Here is a 21,140-nt window from a genome sequence, read left to right on the forward strand (position 1 = left end):
ATATCAGCACACACCCCTTAGAGACGCTTGCATTTTTCTACCATTTATTGTTAATATTGAGGGTCATTGCTTTTTAATGGCAGTGCAAGCGCACTGCTCAGTGCAAGCGCAGTGCAAAATCAAAAGCTAGATTTGGTACGCACCGGCTGATTAGGCCATTCCAATCTGTAGGTTCATAAGAGTATCTTACAATGTTTAACAGTAGCCCCACAATTAGAAGCGATGCATAATAAGGTAGGACTTGTAGTTTTCAGATTTTCTTTACAGTAACTCAACTGAAAAAATATTTCCTACTTAGGACTACGTTTTTATTTTATGAAAGCAAAATTGTATGAACTACTGGCTTCTAATTCTAAAAAAAAAAACATGACACTAATAATAAGGCGCCTTTAAACCTTCAAAACTTTCCCAGTACTGGCGATTGCTCTAAAATTATGGTCGCTGATTAAATACCTGGCTTACTGAAACGATAAAGGATCTTTAAAGTGTTTACTAACACTGAACTGTAAACTTATATGTAAGAATGAATTTCAGATCAAAAATAACGAAATGTTGCAGATGTTCTTGGATTGGAGGTCGCGACTGCTTAATGACACCGTTTATTTGAACAAAAATATCATTCATTATATAATGTTTTGCATTGAGACACACATCGAGAGATTACGCTTTATATTCAGTTGACGCCAGAGCATTCTTTGTTTCTGCTGCTCGGGTCGTGTAAACGCTTTGGCCGGGTTTAATTTGTTGGCACTTTGCTTCTCTCGTCTCCAAATTACAATGCCCGCTAACGAAAATTCTATTAATTATTTAAGTCTTGTGCATTTTGCAGTTGCTTCCTGCATCCTCTGCAGGAATATTCATCGCTTGTCACGCATCTTGACGATTGCAGGCACTGCGTAAATGACATGTGGTCTCTTATGCCAGTTATGAGTCGCCAAAGGCTGGTGTTTCCAGAATGCAATTGAAAGAGCTTGCAAGCAGAGGCTACAGCTTTGTGAAATATACGGTGGTATCAAGTAGAATCCGAACAGACATGGACCTGAGTTTCCAAGCCTTGGAAATCCGTATTCCATCTAGCTACGAATACCAGCAACATTGTGAAAGCTAGCACTCGGGATGGGTTTGTGAGGGTTAGTGTTAAACGAGTATCCCAATACACAATGGAATCATAAGCATCATCGACATGTGAGTGACTTTGCGGATTTGGATCCATGGTCAATAACCGTCGCTCTATTAACTTTCCTTGTGGCGAATTATTTTGTGGAGGGGAGGGGGCGCATTAATTTTTTGTACTGTAAACGACTATGTCCGGAGCAGGTGAAAATCGCGGACCCGGCCACGGGACGAGAACAGCCAGTGAACACGCCGGGGGAATTGTGGGCCCGCGGCCACATCATCTTCCTCGGTTACTACAACGACGAGCAGAGAACTCGTGAATGCATCACGGACGCCGGATGGTACAAGACAGGGTACGACTGCGCAAGAACAGCTGGTGCCGAAACTATGTTCGATTGAGGATAAATTAAGAGAACGATGCTGAGAGGTTTATGAAAAGTTCGCATGCAGCAGGTACAAAGCTTTAGGGACGTGGTAAAAAACAGCGCACGTCCATGATGCACCAACTAGCTCAGTTGTCTGTTCTTCTTCAAAGCTTTAGGGCCTCGTGACATTGCCTGAAAGATTTTTGCATGATAGTATTGAGGGTGAACACGCCTTGTGCAACAGCAGTCACTGCAAGATTCAGTGCAACGAGTGAAGTAAAGTTTTAAAAAATCCGCTCATTTCAACATATATCGAAAACATCCTGGAAGTCTTCTTTCACGAGCCGATTTGTACTTGTTATCTGGAGGAACATTTTAACGCACATATTCACTTCGGCTTAAAGCAGGAATTTCTAAGCGGGAACTGGGCTACAACACGAACTTTATGCAAGAAGGCACAGCTAATGGCTCGCAGATTCATCCCAGCGACATAATACATGACATTACTCATCAGTGATACAAATCCTTTGTTACCTTTAAAGACACTCTTCTTTATAGCGACGTGGGCGTGATGGACGAAGACGGCTACATCACCATTGTGAGCCGAATCAAAGACATGGTAATCCGTGGTGGAGAAAATATCTTCCCGGTCGAAATAGAAGAGGTCCTCAACACTCATCCCGCCATCCACGAGAGTTTGGTAAGTGAAGGTATCTTATTTATCCAAGCTTGAGGTTCAATACAGTGACAGTGAAGGGTAGTAGACAGTACATTAACTCTCTGAGAAAAAAATCTGAAACTCTGCATGGAAGTGGATGGCCGCCTCTAAGCATTCATCATTTCTCTGAAGCAATGTGCTCTAAAGAAACACTGCAGAGGCACACCAAACTCCTAAAAGACAGGACTATAGCTACTATGGTCGCAAAGTTGAACACACAAAGCAGTAGCCTCTACTACTCGTTTTTATCTGCTTGTTTGCCTTAAGACTTCCGAAGAATTTTTTTTTTATTTCACGGAAGACATGGTTGTTTTACTTCCTTTCACAAAGGTTATCGGAGTCCCCGACGATCGAATGGGCGAGGAGTTGTGCGCATGGATCGTGCTCAAGGATGGATTAAGTGTCACTGACGAGGAGCTGAGAGAGCATTGTGGGGGAAAGGTACGACATATTACTTTAGATTGTTGGGCAAGCTCCTTTTTCTTTGACTGACAACCTCTGTCATCTTTACCAGCTTAAAGGTTAGTTCAAGAAAAGGTAGGGGTTTTACGTAGAACTTAATTTGCGGAGCTCGTGAAACATATCTTTTAAACTCCGATCATAAAAGCAAATATAAAAGGGCAGACATTGCACCATGACTTCACATGCATGCTGGTGCCTGTAATGCGTTTACTTTCTCGAATGAAAATATGTATATCTGAACACAGTCTGTATGCTTAATTTTATGCTGATATAAAGCAAACATATCAAGCCTAATCGTGCCAGGGTAGTGCTATGAAAAAATTTAAGAATAACGCTTTGTGCATTTTGAGTACTATAAATATTTTACCTAGAGTGTAGTCTGCACTGTAATCTCCAAAGTTTCTGCACACCACTCACGCCTAACGGAAAGCATGAGAATTCTATCAAATTCTTCATGTCCTTGAAATTATCCCCCTTCGCATCGCACGCACGTAGGCCTTAACTTATAACTGCGTACCCTTGTGTTCGAGTACTTCCTGCGTCTCTGACGCTTCACATGTCCGAACTGCTAAAGACAAGAACGGTTCACGCCCTCCAGGAACAGGGCGCTTTACAAGTGCTCTGGATGAGCTGCCACTTGGCTGGAGGGTAGTTCCTGTGCTGTGACGGAATTTCAAGAAAGCTAAGCGTTCATGGAATGTCAGCGATGATTTTAGAGCGCAGCTGTTAGACTCCCATTCGTGGCTTCCGTGTAGCAGTCATCGGCGTCGACGTTGTTGGTGTTGTCGGCGCAACCGGTTGTCCAATGAGCAGAGCGAAATGCCAAGTGAAAGAAAGGTGGCTGCCGCGGCAAGCTCCCGGAGGGTTGCTAGCAGCGTAAGGCGCCACCTGCAAGCCGTGTAGAGCTGCGCCCAAGTTGCGCCTTACCGGCTATAATAATTGTCAGTCAATTTTTTTTGAAGTTTGCTGTGTGACTCTCGTACGACATCGTAGCCTTTGTTATATGTTTAAGAATTTTTTAGTGTGCAGACCTGCCCAATTTTCCGTAAATGTTAATGATCCACAACCAGTAAGTCGAGGATTTCGTGGTGTTCATTGGAAGTTTTCGAAAAATGTCTTCTTCACTCTTTTAGCCCAGCACGCACTAACCAGCAGTAGAAACTACAGCCTAGGAATGGGGAGTGCATGCACTCCCTCGCAGCGACAGACGTATTCTCTGGCAGCTTCCAGTACAGCGCTTAGAGCGATTAGTGAGGACTGGTATCATCACCCACCGTACTTGGTGCTATTAAGAATGATTATTCTCTCTGTTACCAAGCGACAGCTTAAGAGTCCCTTGTCCCAGAAATAGTGCCATCGTCACCGTTTACCGGAGAGAAAAATCCCGGGTTGACTGGCTGCCGTGGCAGCGCGGCACACCTTACTGGGCTTTACCTTACTGGTGTAGTTGCGCCGGCATGCGGCGGCCGCCGGAACTAAGGCGACCCGCGGAGCGCTGCTGCGCCACACCTGCAGCAGCACTATCGACGGCAGCAACGCATAACCATAGGCACAGCCACTGCAAAGTAAATTTGCATAGATCTCGAAGGCAGAGTTCGAATGCGGTCTAGAACCAAGAACCAGGGATATCAAATCAGTAAGGCTGTGCAGCGGAAGAGCCGATATGTAGTGTGCGGAGAAGCAGAACTGAGAGAAAAAAAAATTGATTACGTATTTATAATTTGCAACAGTTTAAAACTAAGTTTATTATGATTCTAAAACGTTTCAATTTTGTACATTTGGACGGAAAGTATAAACCTTTTTTATAATATAGTATTTATGTTCGCGTTCTCTCGCAGCAGCGGCAAGCGGCTCTTATGCCATTAACCTTGACTATTCTGCGGCTCGCTTGCGGCTAGCTTCGGACTACTGCCAGCCTTGACCGGCGTATCTCGTCGTCTCGTGATTTCATTGCGTGCGGCTGCTCGCCTTTTATCAGAGTTGATTTAGTTTCTTTATTACATTTTGTTTAACGCCCCAAAGCGGCTAACGCTATCAGGCACGCCGTGGTTGTTGTCTTCGGATAATTTCGACCACCATGAATTCTTTCACGTACACTAACACCGCACTGTACACGAGCCTCTAGGATTTCACCTCCATCGAAATACGACCGCTGCGCTCGGGATCGAGCAGTGTCTTTCGGGTCAGCAGCCGAGCACCATAGTCACAGAGCCGCCGCGCCGGCTAGAGATATAGGATGGATGGATGGATGGATGGATGGATGGATGGATGGATGGATGGATGGATGGATGGATGGATGGATGGATGGATGGATGGATGGATGGATGGATGGATGGATGGATGGATGAATGGATGGATGGATGGATGGATGGATGGATGGATGGATGGATGGATGGATGGATGGATGGATGGATGGATGGATGGATGGATGGATGGATGGATGGATGGATGGATGGATGGATGGATGGATGGATGGATGGATGGATGGATGGATGGATGGATGGATGGATACGGACGGACGGACGGACGGACGGACGGACGGACGGACGGACGGATGGATGGATGGATGGATGGATGGATGGATGGATAGATGGATGGATGGATGGACGGACGGACGGACGGACGGACAGAAACACAAATAGTTGGGCCTGCAGGTACGTTATTACCTTCGACTTCAGCGCGACACGCGAGGCAAAGAGGAAGAAAGAAGACACAGCGAGCGCGGAACACTAAAAATGGTGTCCTTAATCTGCGCTCCTCATGTCCTCTTCGTCTGTCCTTATCTTGTGCGCCGCGCTGAACCTCGAGACGTTGGACTATTTGTTTCTTCCGCAAAAATGATGCGCTATGACGTCACGTTATTGTTTCTTTAATTATGTGGTCCTTGTTTAGTTGTCAGCATACTTCGACGAGAGGGCTGGCTCCGCACAAAAAGCCGCCATGTTTTGAACGTATGGGCTTCTAAGTATGCAACCAGCGCTGCCACTCTACATAAGCCTTGGCCTCTGCTCGGTGCCAATTGGCGCACGCTTTGACCTTGACTGAATCAATCCATTTTCTCTCCTGGAAGCATCGCAGGCAGTCGCACCTGTGTTTGCTGCGCATTCTTAGTAGCAGCCGGACACTATTCTGAGTAATATAATTTGCTGTGTAGATCTGGATATTTAGTAGTGTTCTTAATTCACGCAGTCTTGATGCCCGCTCCGTCTACAAAGCTATCGCAGCATGCCCTTAAGGCGGAGCTTAAGTGTCTCCCGAATTTTATCCTCTGCAAATAAGGTTTAGATGTGAAATCGTGGCATATTGTCCGTTCGTATGTATATACAATCTTCCTTTAGGCAGGGTGTGGCGAACGCGATTACCGCTGAGCGTGCCGTGCCTGCCACGCCTGAAAAAAAATTGCCGGTGGTTTAGCTCTGGTTACACGTGGAGTGACGCGATAGCTACAGCTGTTCGAGTGGAACTTGCTCAGTTGAATTGCAAAGTGAGTCTTTCGCCGCTCCGTTTCGCTGGGCGTTCTTTCTTCATCTTCGTCCCACTTGACACGGCCCAAGAGCACAGCTGTGGCAGCTCGTTTTCGCCAGCAGCTGCTCCGCACCACGTGGCGGGTCACGTGAGCAACCACGTGACGAAACACGTGATCAGCCACGGCGCCGCGCCGCAGGCAGCTGTTCCGCACCGCATGACCAACCACGTGACAGCGTGGCGCCGCCGCCACGCTGACGGCTCGAAATTCTACCGTAATGTAGCTGTCGCTACAAAACAGATTGGGGAAGCTGCGCGTGTACCCAAGCCTAATTGCGCGCATCGAGCAATTAAACAGGTCTGCGTGCTCTTGATTATAGACATGTGGCTATCTTATAAAGCGAGGCTTGTGAAAAGATGCTTCGTTTCAACACGCTTTCAAACAGTGGTGAAAAGAAATAATTTCTCCCCTGAATTTTATATTATTAAGGCGGAATCGTGACATAATGTCCGTTATTGTGTATATACATTCTTCCTTTAGGCAGGGTGTGTGAGTGTAAGAATTTTGAGATGTCTTATAATGAATGTTTTCGAATAGACGGCAGTTGAAGTGTAGCGTCTGTCCTGTGTAGTAGTGTTCTTTGTCTCGTGTGTTTACTAAGCGCTAGCAAAAATGATTTCAAACTGTATATTAAGGCGTCAAGAATGATTTTTTTTAAGTTTTCCAGCCCAATATACCAGCGGTTGGGTTTCTGCACAGATATGTATATTTTCGAACAAGCCATCATAATTGATGGAAATGGAAGCACAGAAAAACCAGGCTTTCTCCAGTAAATGCCCAAAGTGTTCTGCAATCAATTTCTTGAGAAGATGCATATTGCGATTGAAATATTGAAAAAGAATTGATGTCGAGTGTAAAAATCCCTGTGCGTGGAAGTTCTGCTCGACGTGCTGCTGAGATGATCATTTCAAGAAAAAGAGTGTTTGTTGCGTTCGCTATATAACGTAAAAATCGAGGTTATTTGTGGCGTAAACGATGCTAAATGCATTTGAAATAAAGAAACTCATGGGAGTTGTAGGACGATATCAGGAAATGTTGCGAATTATATAAAAATCACCCTAAACGGCTAAGCAGTCAGCCACCGTTTTCTTATGCATCCTCCTACTTGATCCTCATAGGCACTATTTCATGCTTTGATTCGGCACTACACCACTAATAAATCTTGGTTAGCCATTGTCCCGCCTTTCTGGGCATTTGACCTTCACTCTGATACTTGTGGATGCGTCCTTATAGTATTTCACGGCAGATTAGGAATGCTCTTTTGCTTTTGCAAACTTGATGGGATCTTAAATTTATATTTTGACTAAACATGCTGATTAGCTTACGTCAACAACATTGGTTGGTTTCGTTTATGGTTTATGGGGGGTTTAACGTCCCAAAACGACTCAGGCTATGATAGACGTCGTATTGAAGGGCTACGTGAATTTCGACCACCTGGGGTTCTTTAACGTGCACTGACATCGCACAGTACACGGGCCTCTAGAATTTCGCATCCATCGAAATTCGACCGCCGAGGCCGGGATCGAACCCGCGTCTTTCGGGCCAGCAGCCGAGCGCCGTAACCACTCAGCCACCGCGGCGGCACAACATTGGTGGTGAGTTCTGTGCCTGCGTAATAATATGTATCATGCACCATGGTATATTTCCCACACCATTGGCTAACCAAGTACGATGCTAGCATGCGGCCTATTTCTTAAATGCCTTCGCACCTTGAAAAATGTCCATAATAGGCAAATTAGTTGTTTTTACGTTAAGAAGCAATTTAGGAGAGTGGTTTATATGTGGACCAAATAATTTGTGTCCCGTGAAAAAGCACCGTGCGCTTACTTAATTTTTTTTCCATCGTTCGTTCTCCCAGCTGACTCGGTTCAAGACTCCCCGGTACTTCATCTACAGTGCGAACGTCCCCAGGACGGCTATCGGGAAGCCGCAAAAGGCCAAGATGCGTCCACTGGCAGCCGAAATGCTGGGCCTCACAAAGTGACTCTGTCGGCTTCGTCAATGGCTTGTGCTGGTCGGCTGAAATGTGCTTTTCAACACCGATGCTCTACGGGGTAGTGCCCGTCACGACCTGATAAAACCATGACACGGGCCTCCGCTGTCTCGGCAGAGTGGAGGCGCTGTGTGCCGCATGCTGCCTACCATCAAAATTGTAGATGTTCGTTTGGAGGGTGTTTCTGAACTGTTTCGAAATGCTGTGATTGTTCAAGAACAAAGATGGACGACCTGGCCGCTAAAGCCAAATTTGTGGCAGCCCAAAAAGAAAGAATATAGCAATATACACTGGTGCACAAAACTCCAATCTATTTACGTGTTCGTCCTTTCTGCTTGAATTTCAGAGAGCTACCTCTTGGCTCTTTCCCCAGGTTTCCGCCTACTGCGTCGCCGCCGTACGGAGCACTGACCACCTGCTACAACAGGTGATATAGGCTGTGTGTCCGAAGCTGCCGCGCCCAAAACCTCGGTGTGATGTTTAGCGAGACAGCCGGCTGCATTGACTCGTCCCATGGCGAACTTGGCCGCGCGCCAAGGTGCATGGGGCCAGTATTAGCACGGCGTGCTTGTCAAGTTCGCACCACAGCTAACACACAGACGCATATTACGGACGCATACCACGTCCGTAATACTCCTTTTTTTTTTGCAGATATGAAATTTTTCGCTGCTTCCAGGTTCCGACTTCTTTGTTCAGTCCTTTATTTCGTAGCGGTCAAGTTGCGTGCCCTTAAAATAAAATGCTAGCAATGACCGGCTATTTTTATTTTATTTCCATGCACTGTTGAACATCCTGACGAGCCTCTTTTCAAGAAACTCAGAAAAAAAAAGCGCACGATAATGCCTGGTTCACCCAACGCCGTGGGTGCAGAACTCGTCGTCTACGGCCTGTGTCTGTGGCCTCCAGCTTCCTAATACTCCTGAACGAAGACAGGAAACTTCGGAGTCCAAAAAAAAAATCCGCCCTCATCGATGGGTGTTTTCACGGGAATACGAACTGGGTAGTTCCCGTTCGACTATGTTAGATTAGGATTTGTTGCGGAGCTGCTTGTCCACATTGGAAAGCCAGGCACTCTTGATAACATCACACCAAGAGCGTGCGTACAGGAGTGTTCAGCAAGCCAGAGCCGCGCTCAAAACCGGAAATCACGCTGTTCCTTTCAGAAGAAGACATTCATCAGAGACTCATGAGCACTTTTAGGACTTAAGGTTCTCATTGTGAAGTTCACTTCCTGGCGGAAGTGAAAAATGGCTGCGCGTGCAACCGCTTTGTCTTCGTTTCATCTTTCATTGCGAAACGCGCCATTTAGAAAATAATGCCTAAAATTGTATCAGGATATTCTAAAAACAGCGCACACAAGGCAAGTATGAAAGAACAGTCGTACACTTGGGCACTCACTGAGTAGAGAAATCAAATCATGCAGGCCTGCTTATGTAAATATTCAGGAGAATAAAACACAAGGGTATGCGTAAATGACGCAAAATTACGAAGATAAAAGGCAAACAAGTAAATTTAGCAGAAACGATTATGATTTAATTGTGCGATAAATGCACCGAGGGCGCACTGACACATTTGCCTTCATTAATGCGTAAGCATTGGAACGGTTACGTGAACGTGAACCCGACGTCCGACGTTCGTCGCATTGAGCATGGAGATGGTAAGTTTGGCGAGAAATGAGGAGGGGAGGGTGTGACTTCATTCTCTCAGTCGCGCTCTGAAGCCACGGAGAAAGCGGCGACGGAAATGAAAACTTGCCACACTTGTACCCTAATCCGGGATTCGAACCCGCGTCCGCACGAACAAATCCGCTTAGCGTTCTGCTGCTTAAGATCACTCGGCTATCGCCGCGTCTCGTGTATCTCTTGACACCATCATGACATGGGGACTCAATACATAAAAAATTTACAGTGATTTATGTTTTAAAGGGACGTCAGCCGATATCAGACTGCCTTGCAAGCGCTGACGGCACGTGCGTTTATCGTTTGATATCCTTCCCTTGTTCTCCCTTTCCCCTTTCTCCCTCTCTGTTTCGTATATATGCGCTCCGAGCCGGAAGCAATAAAGATTCATGTTGCAACCTTCGAACGGCGTACTGTCGTATACAGTAAGACACGCCACGTGTGTCGTAACGATGTAACAGTGGCGACGAGGTCAGAAAGAACCCTTGAGGTGAAAAATGATGTAAGCCAGCCAGTTAAGCAGGAAACAGCGGCCGCGGAAATACCGACCATGGCTCATCATCAACTACCGGAATACGATGACCACTCCGACAACTGGAAGGCCTACATCACGAAGGTAGAAGCTTATTTTGAGGCAACTGGCGTCAGCGACTCGGGAAAGAAGAGGGCGTTGCTGGTAGCAGCATTGAGTACGCGCACCGTGCAAGTGCTCTCAGGACAGGTTGCACCGAGGAAGCCAAACTCGCTGACGTACGAGGAAGCAGTCAAAGTTTTGGATGCCTACTTCGACCCCAAGCGTCATGTAATAACGGAGAGCTATCGGTTCTTCAATCGCTGCCAGTTGGAAGGTGAGCCCATTCAACAGTTCATCGTTGAAGTTCGCCGGATTGCGGATGGCTGTAATTTCGGTGACATGCTAGACCGGATGCTTCGCGACAGAATCGTCTGTGGCGGGAGGTCAAGCGCTATTCAGAAGCAGCTATTAGCGAAAACAGATTTGACGTTGGAGGAGGCTGAAACAATTGCCATATCAGCAGAAGCAGCGGAAAACGACACAAAGAAGATGTCTTCTGACATTGAACCCGTACTCAAGGTCAATGCACGACAAGCTGATGAACTGGTGTCAGTATGTGGGCGTTGCGGAAGTAAGAAACACAACAGAAACGCCTGCGGCTGGGCGAAAGCGAGGTGTTACCGCTGTGGTGTATACGGCCATCTGGCGAAGATGTGCCAAAGCGACGTGCGGAAAGGACGCCCAAAGGCACGTTCACAATGCAGGCAAGGAGAAGCGTTTGCAGTAACAGCGGATGTTACTGAGGAAAATGGAGACGATGCGCACATTTGGACACTAACCGCACCCTTCAATGGTCGGCTACCACCACCTATTCTTCGTACTTTCACATGGTGTGGCATTAACGTACCTATGATTGTGGACACCGGCTCACCCGTCTGTGTTGTGTCCAAAGAGATTTTTGAGAAAAACCGTGAACATTGGCCGCAATTAGAACCCGCATTCATTAAACTGTCCTGTTATCTTGGACAACTTCCAGTATTAGGGAAACTGAGTATGTCGGTGTCCTACAACGACAAGGAGGTCAAGAGTTCCTTGATGGTCCTGAACAGTTCAGGTCCGAGCCTTTGTGGACGGGAGTTGATTTCCAAGTTCAATGACGCAGGAACCTCGGTGTTGAACGTATCAGTGCAACAAAAGTCTGGTCCAGGAAGCAGCCATACCCCCGCCATGCATGCCGTCCTGTCAGAGTTCAAAGACGTCTTCAGCCCCGAGCTGGGCCTAATCGACGGACACCCTGTTCATCTGAAGCTCAAGGAAGGCGCCATGCCGAAATTTTGTAAGGCCCGTTCCCTTCCATTTGCTTTACGCGACAAAGTTTCGAAAGAGATTGATAGGCTCGTAACGCTTGGAGTACTGTCACCTGTAACGCACGCCGAATGGGCTACTCCCATTGTGCTTGTAATGAAGAACGGCGAGGTTAGAATCTGCGTTGATTTTAAGGTGAACTTGAATCCCGTCTGTGAACTGGAGCAGTACCCGCTGCCAGCTATTGATGACATCTTCGCATGCCTGAACGGTGGGGACTGCTACAGCACGTTGGATTTAAGAGACGCGTATAACCAAGTCCCCCTCGATGAGGACTCAAGGAAGATGTGCGTAATCAATACACACCGTGGGTTCTTTTGCTACAACCGACTGCCGTTCGGCATAGCTTCCGCGCCTGCCATCTTCCAGCGGAAAATAGGAACAGTTCTGCAGGGCCTGACAGGTGTTCAGGCTTACCTTGACGACGTTTTGGTATCGGAAAAACTTGGTAGAACCGACAGATTACGACAAGTACTGCAGCGTTTTCGTGAGCATGGAATAAAGCTCAGACTTGAGAAATGCAGCTTTCGTCAAGAGGCAGTGATGTATCTGGGTCATAAAATTGATCGTGAAGGTCTGCATCCGATAGAGAAGCATGTTGAAGCAATCGCGCAAGCCCCCAACCCACAAAATGTTCAGCAGTTGAGGTCGTTTCTGGGCATGATTACATTTTATTCGAAGTTTGTTCCCAACATGTCTTCCGTACTTGCACCGCTGTACAAGTTATTGGAGAACAGCACACGTTGGTTCTGGGGACATGCGCAAGAAGCAGCTTTTCGTGCAGCAAAAAAATGCCTTCGGGAAGCGGCTGTGCTGGCTCACTATGATCCCGAGGACCCCTCAAGCTAGAGTGTGACGCTTCACAGGACGGAATACGTGCCGTGCTTTTCCATAAATTCGGAAAGGTAAACAAACCTGTCGGGTTCCATTCTAGGACGCTAACAAGGGCTGAGAAAAATTATTCCCAGCTTGAGAGCGAAGCCCTTGCTCTTGTGTTTGGAGTGTCCAAATTCCGTGATTATCTCGTAGGCCGAGAATTTGTATTGGTCACCGACCACCAGCCGCTCGTGGGCCTGCTGAAGGCGTATCGACCAACTCCAGCATTGGCAGCCGCCAGAATACAGCGCTGGGCGCTGTACTTAGGCGGATTCCGCTATCAGCTTCAATACTCTCCTGGTAAACAACTCCTCAACGCTGACGCCCTTAGTAGACTGCCACAACGGACGTCTGAGCCGAAGCCACCAGAAGCGGACCCACCAGACTATCTGCTGGGCTTGAGTGTGTTCGATGAGGGAACTGCGTCAGTTGAGGAGCTAAGGCAGTTGACTGCGGGCGACCCTGCTCTGAGTCAAGTTATGCGATTCACCAAGAACGGTTGGCCGCCCTGCGCGAAAGGCTTGAACACGAGTGTCGCACCTTTTTTTGACAAGAAATTGAAGCTTTCTTTGGCCCACGGGTTGTTATACTGGGGCCGGCGAGTAGTCGTTCCGATGGAGGCGCGACGTCGCATCTTATACCTTTTGCATGAGACGCACCAGGGATCGTCCGCTATGAAGGCGGTTGCTAGATCGTCATTCTGGTGGCCAGGGTTAGATCGCGAAATAGAGGCAGTGACAGCGTCATGTCAGAGTTGTGTCCAAAACCTGCCCATGCCAGCTACAGCAACGCCAAAAGGCTGGTCCGCTACTGTCAAAAAATGGACAAGGGTACCTATTGCAGGACCTATTGCAGGGAACATGATACTCGTGGTCGTGGACGCATACAGTAAGTGGATTGAAGCTGTGCCACTCCGACAAGCAAACGCTTCATGCACAATCAACTGCCTGCGCGGTATCTTCTGCAGATTTGGCGTGCCACGAATCATCGTATCCGATAATGGAGCGCAGTTTACCGCTGACGAGTTCGCTACTTTTGTCAAGAGGAACAACATAACGCATCTGCGCACAGCTGTATATCACCCTCAATCGAACGGCCTAGCAGAAAGGGCTGTCAGGACAATTAAGGACGGCCTCAAGAAGATTGGTGAGGGGCGGCTGGAAGGTAATATAAACAAGCTCCTTTTCAATTACAGAAGGTCACCTGACCGCTCTGGAAAATCGCCGTCAGAGCTGCTCTTCGGATATAAAATTCGATCCCGTTTAGATACATGTTTCCCTCCTGTACACGCAGGGCCAGCGAACGAAGCAGACGAGTGGCCACTGCCATTGCCTGAAGCTACCGTGTACGCCCGCAACTTCGGAAGGGGTGAGAAATGGACTCCAGGAATTGTAGAGTCTACAACAGGCTCTCGGATGGTGAGCATTCGAACACCAGCCGGATCAGTAAGACGACATGTTGACCAGGTGCGGGACCGGGAAGATGCGACGCCACCGTTTGGTAAAGACCAAGAAGCGGCAAAACGAGACTCGAGAACAGGTACTCCTAGCGACTACCCACTGTTGCCGAGAACGCCAGCCGAACAAGGGGGCATAACAGAACCTGAGCATGAACTTCAGCCGGAACTCGCAGGGAGCAACGCTGAACCCGTCAGATCACCCCAAGCCTTGCGGCGCTCTACACGTCAAAGAAAACCAGTACAGCGACTTCACTATTAAGGAAGAAGAGATGTTGTAAAGTGACGTCAGCCGCAATCAGACTGCCTTGCAAGCACTGACGGCACGTGCGTTTATCGTTTGATATCCTTCCCTTGTTCTCCCTTTCCCCTTTCCCCCCTCTCTGTTTCGTATATATACGCTCCGAGCCGGAAGCAATAAAGATTCATGTTGCAACCTTCGAACGGCGTACTGTCGTATACAGTAAGTCACGCCACGTGTGTCGTAACGATGTAACAGTTTAGCTGTGCTTAAACCTGGAGTGACGCGATAGCTACAGCTGGCCGAGTGGAACTTACTCAGTTGAATTTCGAAGTCAGTCTTTCGCCGCTCCGTTTCGCTGCGTGTTCCTTCTTCATCTTCGTTGCACTTCACACGGCGCATGCTCATAGCTGTGGCAGCTGAGATTCGCCGGCACGCCGCGCCTCCGGCGGCAGCAACTGCTCCGCACCACATGGCTGGTCAAGTGACCAACCACGGGATAAGGCACAGCGCCGCGCCGCCGGCAGCTGCTACTCACCACGTGACCAACCACGTGACAGCATGGTGGCGCCGCCACGCTGTAGGCTCGAAATGCTACCGTAATGTAGCTATCGCTACTAAAAGGCGGCATTTGAAACCGGAGACAACCGCCCGTCAAGCGTGCGCCGATGGCTTGCAAGTCAATCGTTGGTTCTGTGCCGGTTTGGCAAAGTGTCAACGTAGGAGAAGCGCGGTGGTCGCGAGACATGGGCAGCGTCGAAAGCGGAGGTGCACTGCGCACGGTAAGCGATCAATCAGCGGGAGCTATTTGAAAATTGGGAATGCCTCGCTGGAAAAGCAGGCCATGTGGCATGCGAATCCTGCCCAGTCGGCTGTTGATCTCTCCTGTGTGCAGACGGCGCGCAGACAACAAACAGTGCTGCTGATACAATCTGTGCTAATGTACAATACGCCACCTTAGTCGCTGCATGACCAAGGAACGACAGATGACGCTATCGAAAGCCCAGGAGGTCAGACGAGCGTAATAGACCGTCTTCTTGGGCGACTTCGTCACAACTCATCTTTGGTACTAGGCGCGAACACACACAGAACACAACGAAATGAACGGGACAAAGCGCCTCGCGTGGACAAAGCGGACAAAGCGCCTCCGAGCGTGGATTTCTTTAACGCGTCCTTCATGAACAACTAGTTGGATGTCTTACGGGATGACTTCTTTGGGGCGGACGCCAACATCGAAGAGACGAACTCTAACGAAGCTACTATATGAGAGTCGCCGCGATGGCTCAGTGGTTATGGCGCTCGACTGCTGGCTCGAAAGACGCGGGTTTGATCCCGGCCGCGGCGGTCGAATTTCGATGGAGGTGAAATTCTAGAGGTCGGTGTGCTGTGCGATGTCAGTGCACGTTAAAGAGCCCCAGGTGGTCGAAATTTCTGGAGTCCTTCACTGCGGCGTCCCTCATAGCCTGAGTCGCTTTGGGACGTTAAACCTACATAAACCAAACCTATTATATGCGAAGTACGAACATTCCCCAACCGCCAGAAATTTGATTAATATAGCTGAACTGCAACGAACTACCGTGAACGCTTCATCGGTGGTTACTTCTACGTTATAACGCATTCTTAAACCATGTAGTTAGCAGCAGAGGCCTCGGCGAGGAGAATATGACCGCAGTGCGGAGCTTTGAAAGCACCGCGGTACGGTCAGCTTTGAAGGAGGAGACGCAAGGAACTCGCATTCTAAGGAAGTGAACCCACTTTTGACGGATTTAGCTTTCTCATCCGCAGTATGAGAAGTCCATTTGCAACGAACTCCGAATGCAACGAACTGCACCCGAATGACTGTCAGGTTCATAATGAGCGAGTTCGACTGTATACCACTTTTTTCTCATTTAGAATAAATCGTTACTCATAACTCTTTCCACGAATGCTTACTATCATGGGGTGAAGTTGAGGCGGGTGCATTTCTTGTACAGCTTTTCTGGTGCAGCCAAAACCGTTAGTCATTTTTGCAGCGGTTCATGTTCTTTTTGAAACATTGTGACACAGTGCGGCTATACTGAATGACGACTTCTTTATTTTTATCTCGCTGTCTTCACAGCTTCTATGCCTGAACGTTATCACTGACCATTTTTACGGCGGCGGTCTTTAATGGCCCATGCTCGTGGCCTCTCCGTCCGTCCGTCTGTTACGCTCGTCAGCAACTCGATAGGAAAGAAAAGTTGTTGTGCACGATGGGATTCGAACCACCATCCCTTCGTTCCACAGCCCAGCGTGCTAACGACTGCGCTACTTCCTGCCAATGGATATGTAGTTCTCCTTGTCTAGGAGGCTGGAGAGTGTTTGCCGAAAGGCGTCGAATCAAACGGATGCCTTCCAAATGCCGTGCAGTGTCTCAAGCATTTAAGATTCACGAACAATTGTGTACTTAATCAACTAATCAACATCTTAATCACACATCAGTGACACAAGAAGCAACACCACGCTAAAGGCTTTCGCCTCACCGCACTTTAGGTCAACAAAGTGCCCCCCTGAATTTTTTCCCTGCTTTTGCGTCTTTTTTACTACTAAAGTCATGATATAGGAAGAAACTATCCCGCTCCTGACGATCGATTACACTCCTTTCGAAAGCAAGGATGCATACTGCATGGGAAATATTTTTGAGGGCATTGCACAAACAGAGGCGGTTAAATATGACAGGCTTCACTTTAAGCGGCCCCTGCTCCGGAAGACACCTTTGTCAGCCCATGTTTAGACTTCACGTACCCAATGCTAAAACTGTGATCAATTAGCTGGAGGGTAAGTACATGACCTTAAGCTCTCAACCTACAGAACGAAGTGAAGAGATGGAATGGGGACACGTTAAGTGTTTTTATCATGAAGACAGATGAACAAGAGTACGTGTCCCTTCAGAACCACTGTTAGTGAACGAGAATGCTGGCTGGCGCTTGTGAGCAAGTTTGTTCAATGCCACCTGAGGAAACGTCTGCTGGGTTATGTTTTTAAGCTTTGGAATTTCGGATAGCCCGGTTAAAGCGCTCTGCCTGCATTTGAATTATAACATTGTTAGCTCTTAAAATGGATTTTGAGTCCTGAATCGCGATATCTGTATAGGATCCTGTATCGTCCCTGTCTTGAGTGAGATATATTTAACCATATTGGACTGAGAACTGAAGGCTAGCCTTCATACCGTACGTATTACTAAAATTAAGATTAAGGAACATTATATCAAGCAACACCTTTCATATTGCGCTGCACATCATTTTATACTTTACAATGATAGGTTCCTGCAGTCCACATACCCCTCCTGGCGCCGTTGTGCAGCGGCTAAGCGATGCACCACTGCCCTGCGATGGCAGGTGCTATAACAGTGGTGGGCCTTGTGCGACCCAGGTTGCTCTTCCAGAACGACCTAAAATCTTTTAAGTTACTACCTGCCACGGTGGGCAGTTCGCTCACAATGCGGTGGGCAGGTTGTGATGACACTGCAAGGTCAAGTGATCTAGGTGGCCCATCGGCCTCCTAGGTTGCTCTATGGGGATTTTTCGCTCATGGTCAAAGAACCCATGTGATGCCGGATTTTCTGTGACACGAGCTCATTAATGCTATCCCTTTAATACACTAACAATCAGTCTTCCTCAAGAAGCCTAAGCCTGAAAATGCTGTCACTGCGCTAGAAAAGACGACACGTAATTCTGAGCCCGCGCGTGTCGTTTCCACTTCTGCTTCTGTTGTCCGTGGTTTGTAGCGCAGTAACGACATATTCAAGACGAGCATCCATCAACTGGCCCATCTTGCCGCTCTGCTCAAGTAATACATTCTTATTTTATTGCTGCTGTTTCAAGCATCGATCGCGTTTAACTTCACGTTACAGTGCAAATGAACGTCTCGAGAAAAAATTGGTGGTGGTTTAGCCCTGGTTAAACCTGGAGTGACGCAATAGCTACAGCTGGCTGAGTGGAACTTGGTCACGTGACCAACCGCGTGACGAACCACGTGATTTGCCACGGCGCCGTGCCGCCGGCAGCTGACCACATGACCAACCACGTTACAGCGTGGCGGCGCAGCCACAGGGTGGCGGCACCGCCACCGCCACGACGCCGCCACGCTGAAGGCTCGATACGCTACCGTGATGTAGCTATCGCTACAAAACTGTCAGGAATATCAATTCGATACTCACTGATATGAAAGCAGATTTGCGTTGCAGTCTTCCCGTGGTTGTGTTGAGGTGTTCACTGAGTAAGAGTCTTTTTTAGAGAGTTAGTACCTTAGTGGTATTGGCAACCTAAATGTGGTCCTGACAACAAATAACAGCGCAAACACAGGACGACGAAAAGAACGACACACGCGCTTTCGGTTCTACTCTTCTTCACCCGGTTTTTGCGCGGTTTCTTGTTGCCATGTTACACCAACTAGCTCGCCACAGCACCCTCGTAAATAGTGCCCCATCTCGGTGATCAAGTCATCACATTGCAAATAATGCGAACGAAAGACTGTTGTATTGCCGGTCAATGACTACTCTCTGTCGTGGTCGTCACCCGGACCTCATCACACGGCTGCCACCTGATTCACGCCTTTCACGTCCGAGCTAAGCGTCCATACTGTGCCACATGCCAGTGTGGCCAATTTTCGCACAGTCCGACGAGCAAGTTGCGGTGAAATCAGAAGATCACGTCTCCTAAGAGGCCTACCCGCTACCTAGGGTGCCACCAAGAAAGACGCTTCAGGCAAAAGAACATGGGGGAAATATGAGGTTGGTAGCCGCCGCGGTGCCTCACTGGTTGCGGTGCTGGATGCTGACGAGAAGGACGCGGGTTCAATCCTGGCCGCGGCGATCGCATTTCTCTAGATGCGAAATATTCGAGGCCCGTGGAGGCTTCGATTTCAGTGCAGTTTAACGCCACGTAGTTGAAATTTACGGAGTCCTCCATTACGGCATGCCCATAGCCTGACTCCTTATGGGACGTTAAGCCCTATCTACTAGACGAAACTAAAGCCGAAATCTGAGATTGTGCTATAGTGGTAGCACAAAAAGAGAAAATTGTGAAAGCCAAACAGCCATTTCAGTTTTCTAGGAAAGGCTAAACTCGCCACTCTCCATATTTATAGGGCGTGCCATAAAATATATGCTCTTGGAAAGAAATTATAAACTATGCATGTAAAACATTTTGTCTCACGAATACGTCAAGAAGGTAAGTGTCATCCCTGTGACCCGTACCGCAAACACCTACGCTCCGCATTGTTGGCCTTCATTTACAGAACAGGGGGAAAACAACCTTACCCTTAATGCACTAAAACAGTCCCCTTACTACGTCATCCATGTTCTTAGAAGGGTTTCACACTCACGAGCCGGTATAGATGAAGCAGACAGTTTCAAAGTGCTGCATGTCATTGTGCTTAGTCGCGTTCTCTACACCTCTCCTTACCTGAACCTATTCTGCGCCGTTAAATATAAAACCAATGCTCTAATCAGAATGGCTACCAAAGCAGCACTCAACCTACCAAAGAGCGGTAGCACGGAAAGGCTCTTAAAATTTTGAAATGCACAAAACTATACAAGAACTTACACAGGCACATCGACACACACATTAACTTCGTCCGGCTGGCACAGAAACAGGGCGGCATATATTGGACTCTCGGAGAATTCGCATACCCGCAAATGCTACAGACTTAATCTCTCTCCATTGAGCCATTCACTCCGCCTTTATCATCAAAACCCCTTCCTAATGCTGTCCACCCAGAATACCATCAATACCGGCGAGTCGCGCGAGCCAAAGTTCTCCATAAAGAATATGGCACTTATGTGCGCTGCGTGGACGCCGCGCGTGGTCAACACCGTTCAGTAGCTGTGGCTTACCATTCAGCAGCCCCCCGCTCAACCACTTCATAGACCCCTCCTGTACTCCGGAGGACGCAGAGGGAGCTGTTATAGCATTAGTCATCGCGCAAACCAATGCGGCTGATAGAGTTAGCGATTCCAAAACAGCCATTCTTAACTTTGCCCGCGGACGCGTCCATCCCCCCGCGTGGAAGATATTGACAATGTGCACCCTAAATTCCGATAGGCGTATTGAGCCCGTATGGGTGTCGGCTCGCTGTGGAAAACCCGGAAATGAGGCCGCTGATAACATAGCTCTTGGACTTATTTGCCGGGCAAATGACGACCCCAGCCGGGATTTCTCGAGGGCACGGGCACGCGCGTTCTCTGAACTCACACAACAAGCACGCCTCGCCCGTCGAATCTATCCCTTTCCCCACCCCGCCTACCTCCCAAAAAATCCCAACAAACTCCCAACAAATCCTCTGGAGGCTATATTGACGCCAGCGCTCGGGAAAATGAACGCGCCGATCAAGAAGAGAACGAAGTGTTGAGGAAGCGCTCTCGTCCAGGGCTACGCCGCTACTGACTCTCAGTCGCTTAACGCCGTTGCTGACTCTACGCCAACGCCAACGTGACATCTGGTGCAGGTGCTGCGTACGTTGTTCATGTACCGTACGCCCCCTTCAAGCCGCAGTTCAAGTCCCGGAGAAATACCTAAGGTAAACATGCCAGTCCACCAGGGCAGTCGTCAATTGCAAGGCCTATATCTCGAATTTGGACTACTCCCTTCTAATTCACCGCGAAGGGCTCCCACAATGAATACCAATCCAGCTACAGTTCCACCGGTCCTGCTCCACCACCAGCGTGAGCCACCGCATTTCCACGGCCAACCCCACGAGGACGCCGAAGACTGGCTGGACCAGTACGGTCGGGTGGCCATCTACAATGGCTGGGGCGCTGACTGCAAGATGCGTCATGTTTATTTCCCCCTCGAAGACTACGCGAGGACCT

At 48.4% G+C, this 21,140-nt stretch overlaps 2 protein-coding genes across 2 annotated transcripts in view; both read left to right on the forward strand.

Moving 5' to 3' along the window:
• LOC144134713 (medium-chain acyl-CoA ligase ACSF2, mitochondrial-like) overlaps positions 1 to 8,907 on the forward strand; it is a 72,108-nt gene extending 63,201 nt beyond the window's left edge. The window contains exons 13-16 of the mRNA XM_077667560.1: positions 1,318 to 1,469; positions 2,040 to 2,181; positions 2,530 to 2,640; positions 8,046 to 8,907. Of these exons, the coding sequence (XP_077523686.1) occupies positions 1,318 to 1,469; positions 2,040 to 2,181; positions 2,530 to 2,640; positions 8,046 to 8,171 (531 nt within the window). The 3' untranslated portion in view covers positions 8,172 to 8,907. The remainder of the gene's footprint in view (positions 1 to 1,317; positions 1,470 to 2,039; positions 2,182 to 2,529; positions 2,641 to 8,045) is intronic.
• Positions 8,908 to 10,409: 1,502 nt separating this feature from the next.
• On the forward strand, positions 10,410 to 14,437 carry LOC144134714 (uncharacterized). The gene is made up of 4 exons (XM_077667561.1): positions 10,410 to 10,707; positions 11,581 to 11,709; positions 12,792 to 12,914; positions 13,908 to 14,437. The coding sequence occupies exons 1-4, from the start codon at positions 10,410 to 10,412 to the stop codon at positions 14,330 to 14,332; spliced, it is 975 nt and encodes a 324-aa protein (XP_077523687.1). The 3' UTR covers positions 14,333 to 14,437.
• Positions 14,438 to 21,140: the final 6,703 nt, after the last annotated feature.

Source organism: Amblyomma americanum, chromosome 5, assembly GCF_052857255.1.
Source record: "Amblyomma americanum isolate KBUSLIRL-KWMA chromosome 5, ASM5285725v1, whole genome shotgun sequence".
Lineage (NCBI taxonomy): Eukaryota > Metazoa > Arthropoda > Arachnida > Ixodida > Ixodidae > Amblyomma > Amblyomma americanum.

Coding starts and splice junctions, on each gene's coding strand:
- LOC144134714 (XM_077667561.1), top strand. CDS start 10,410: ATGGCTCATCATCAACTACCGGAATACGATGACCACTCCGACAACTGG. Junction 10,708..11,580: donor CAATCGCTGCCAGTTGGAAG/GTGAGCCCATTC, acceptor AGTCTGGTCCAG/GAAGCAGCCATACCCCCGCC. Junction 12,915..13,907: donor TCAGCTTCAATACTCTCCTG/GTAAACAACTCC, acceptor CTGTACACGCAG/GGCCAGCGAACGAAGCAGAC.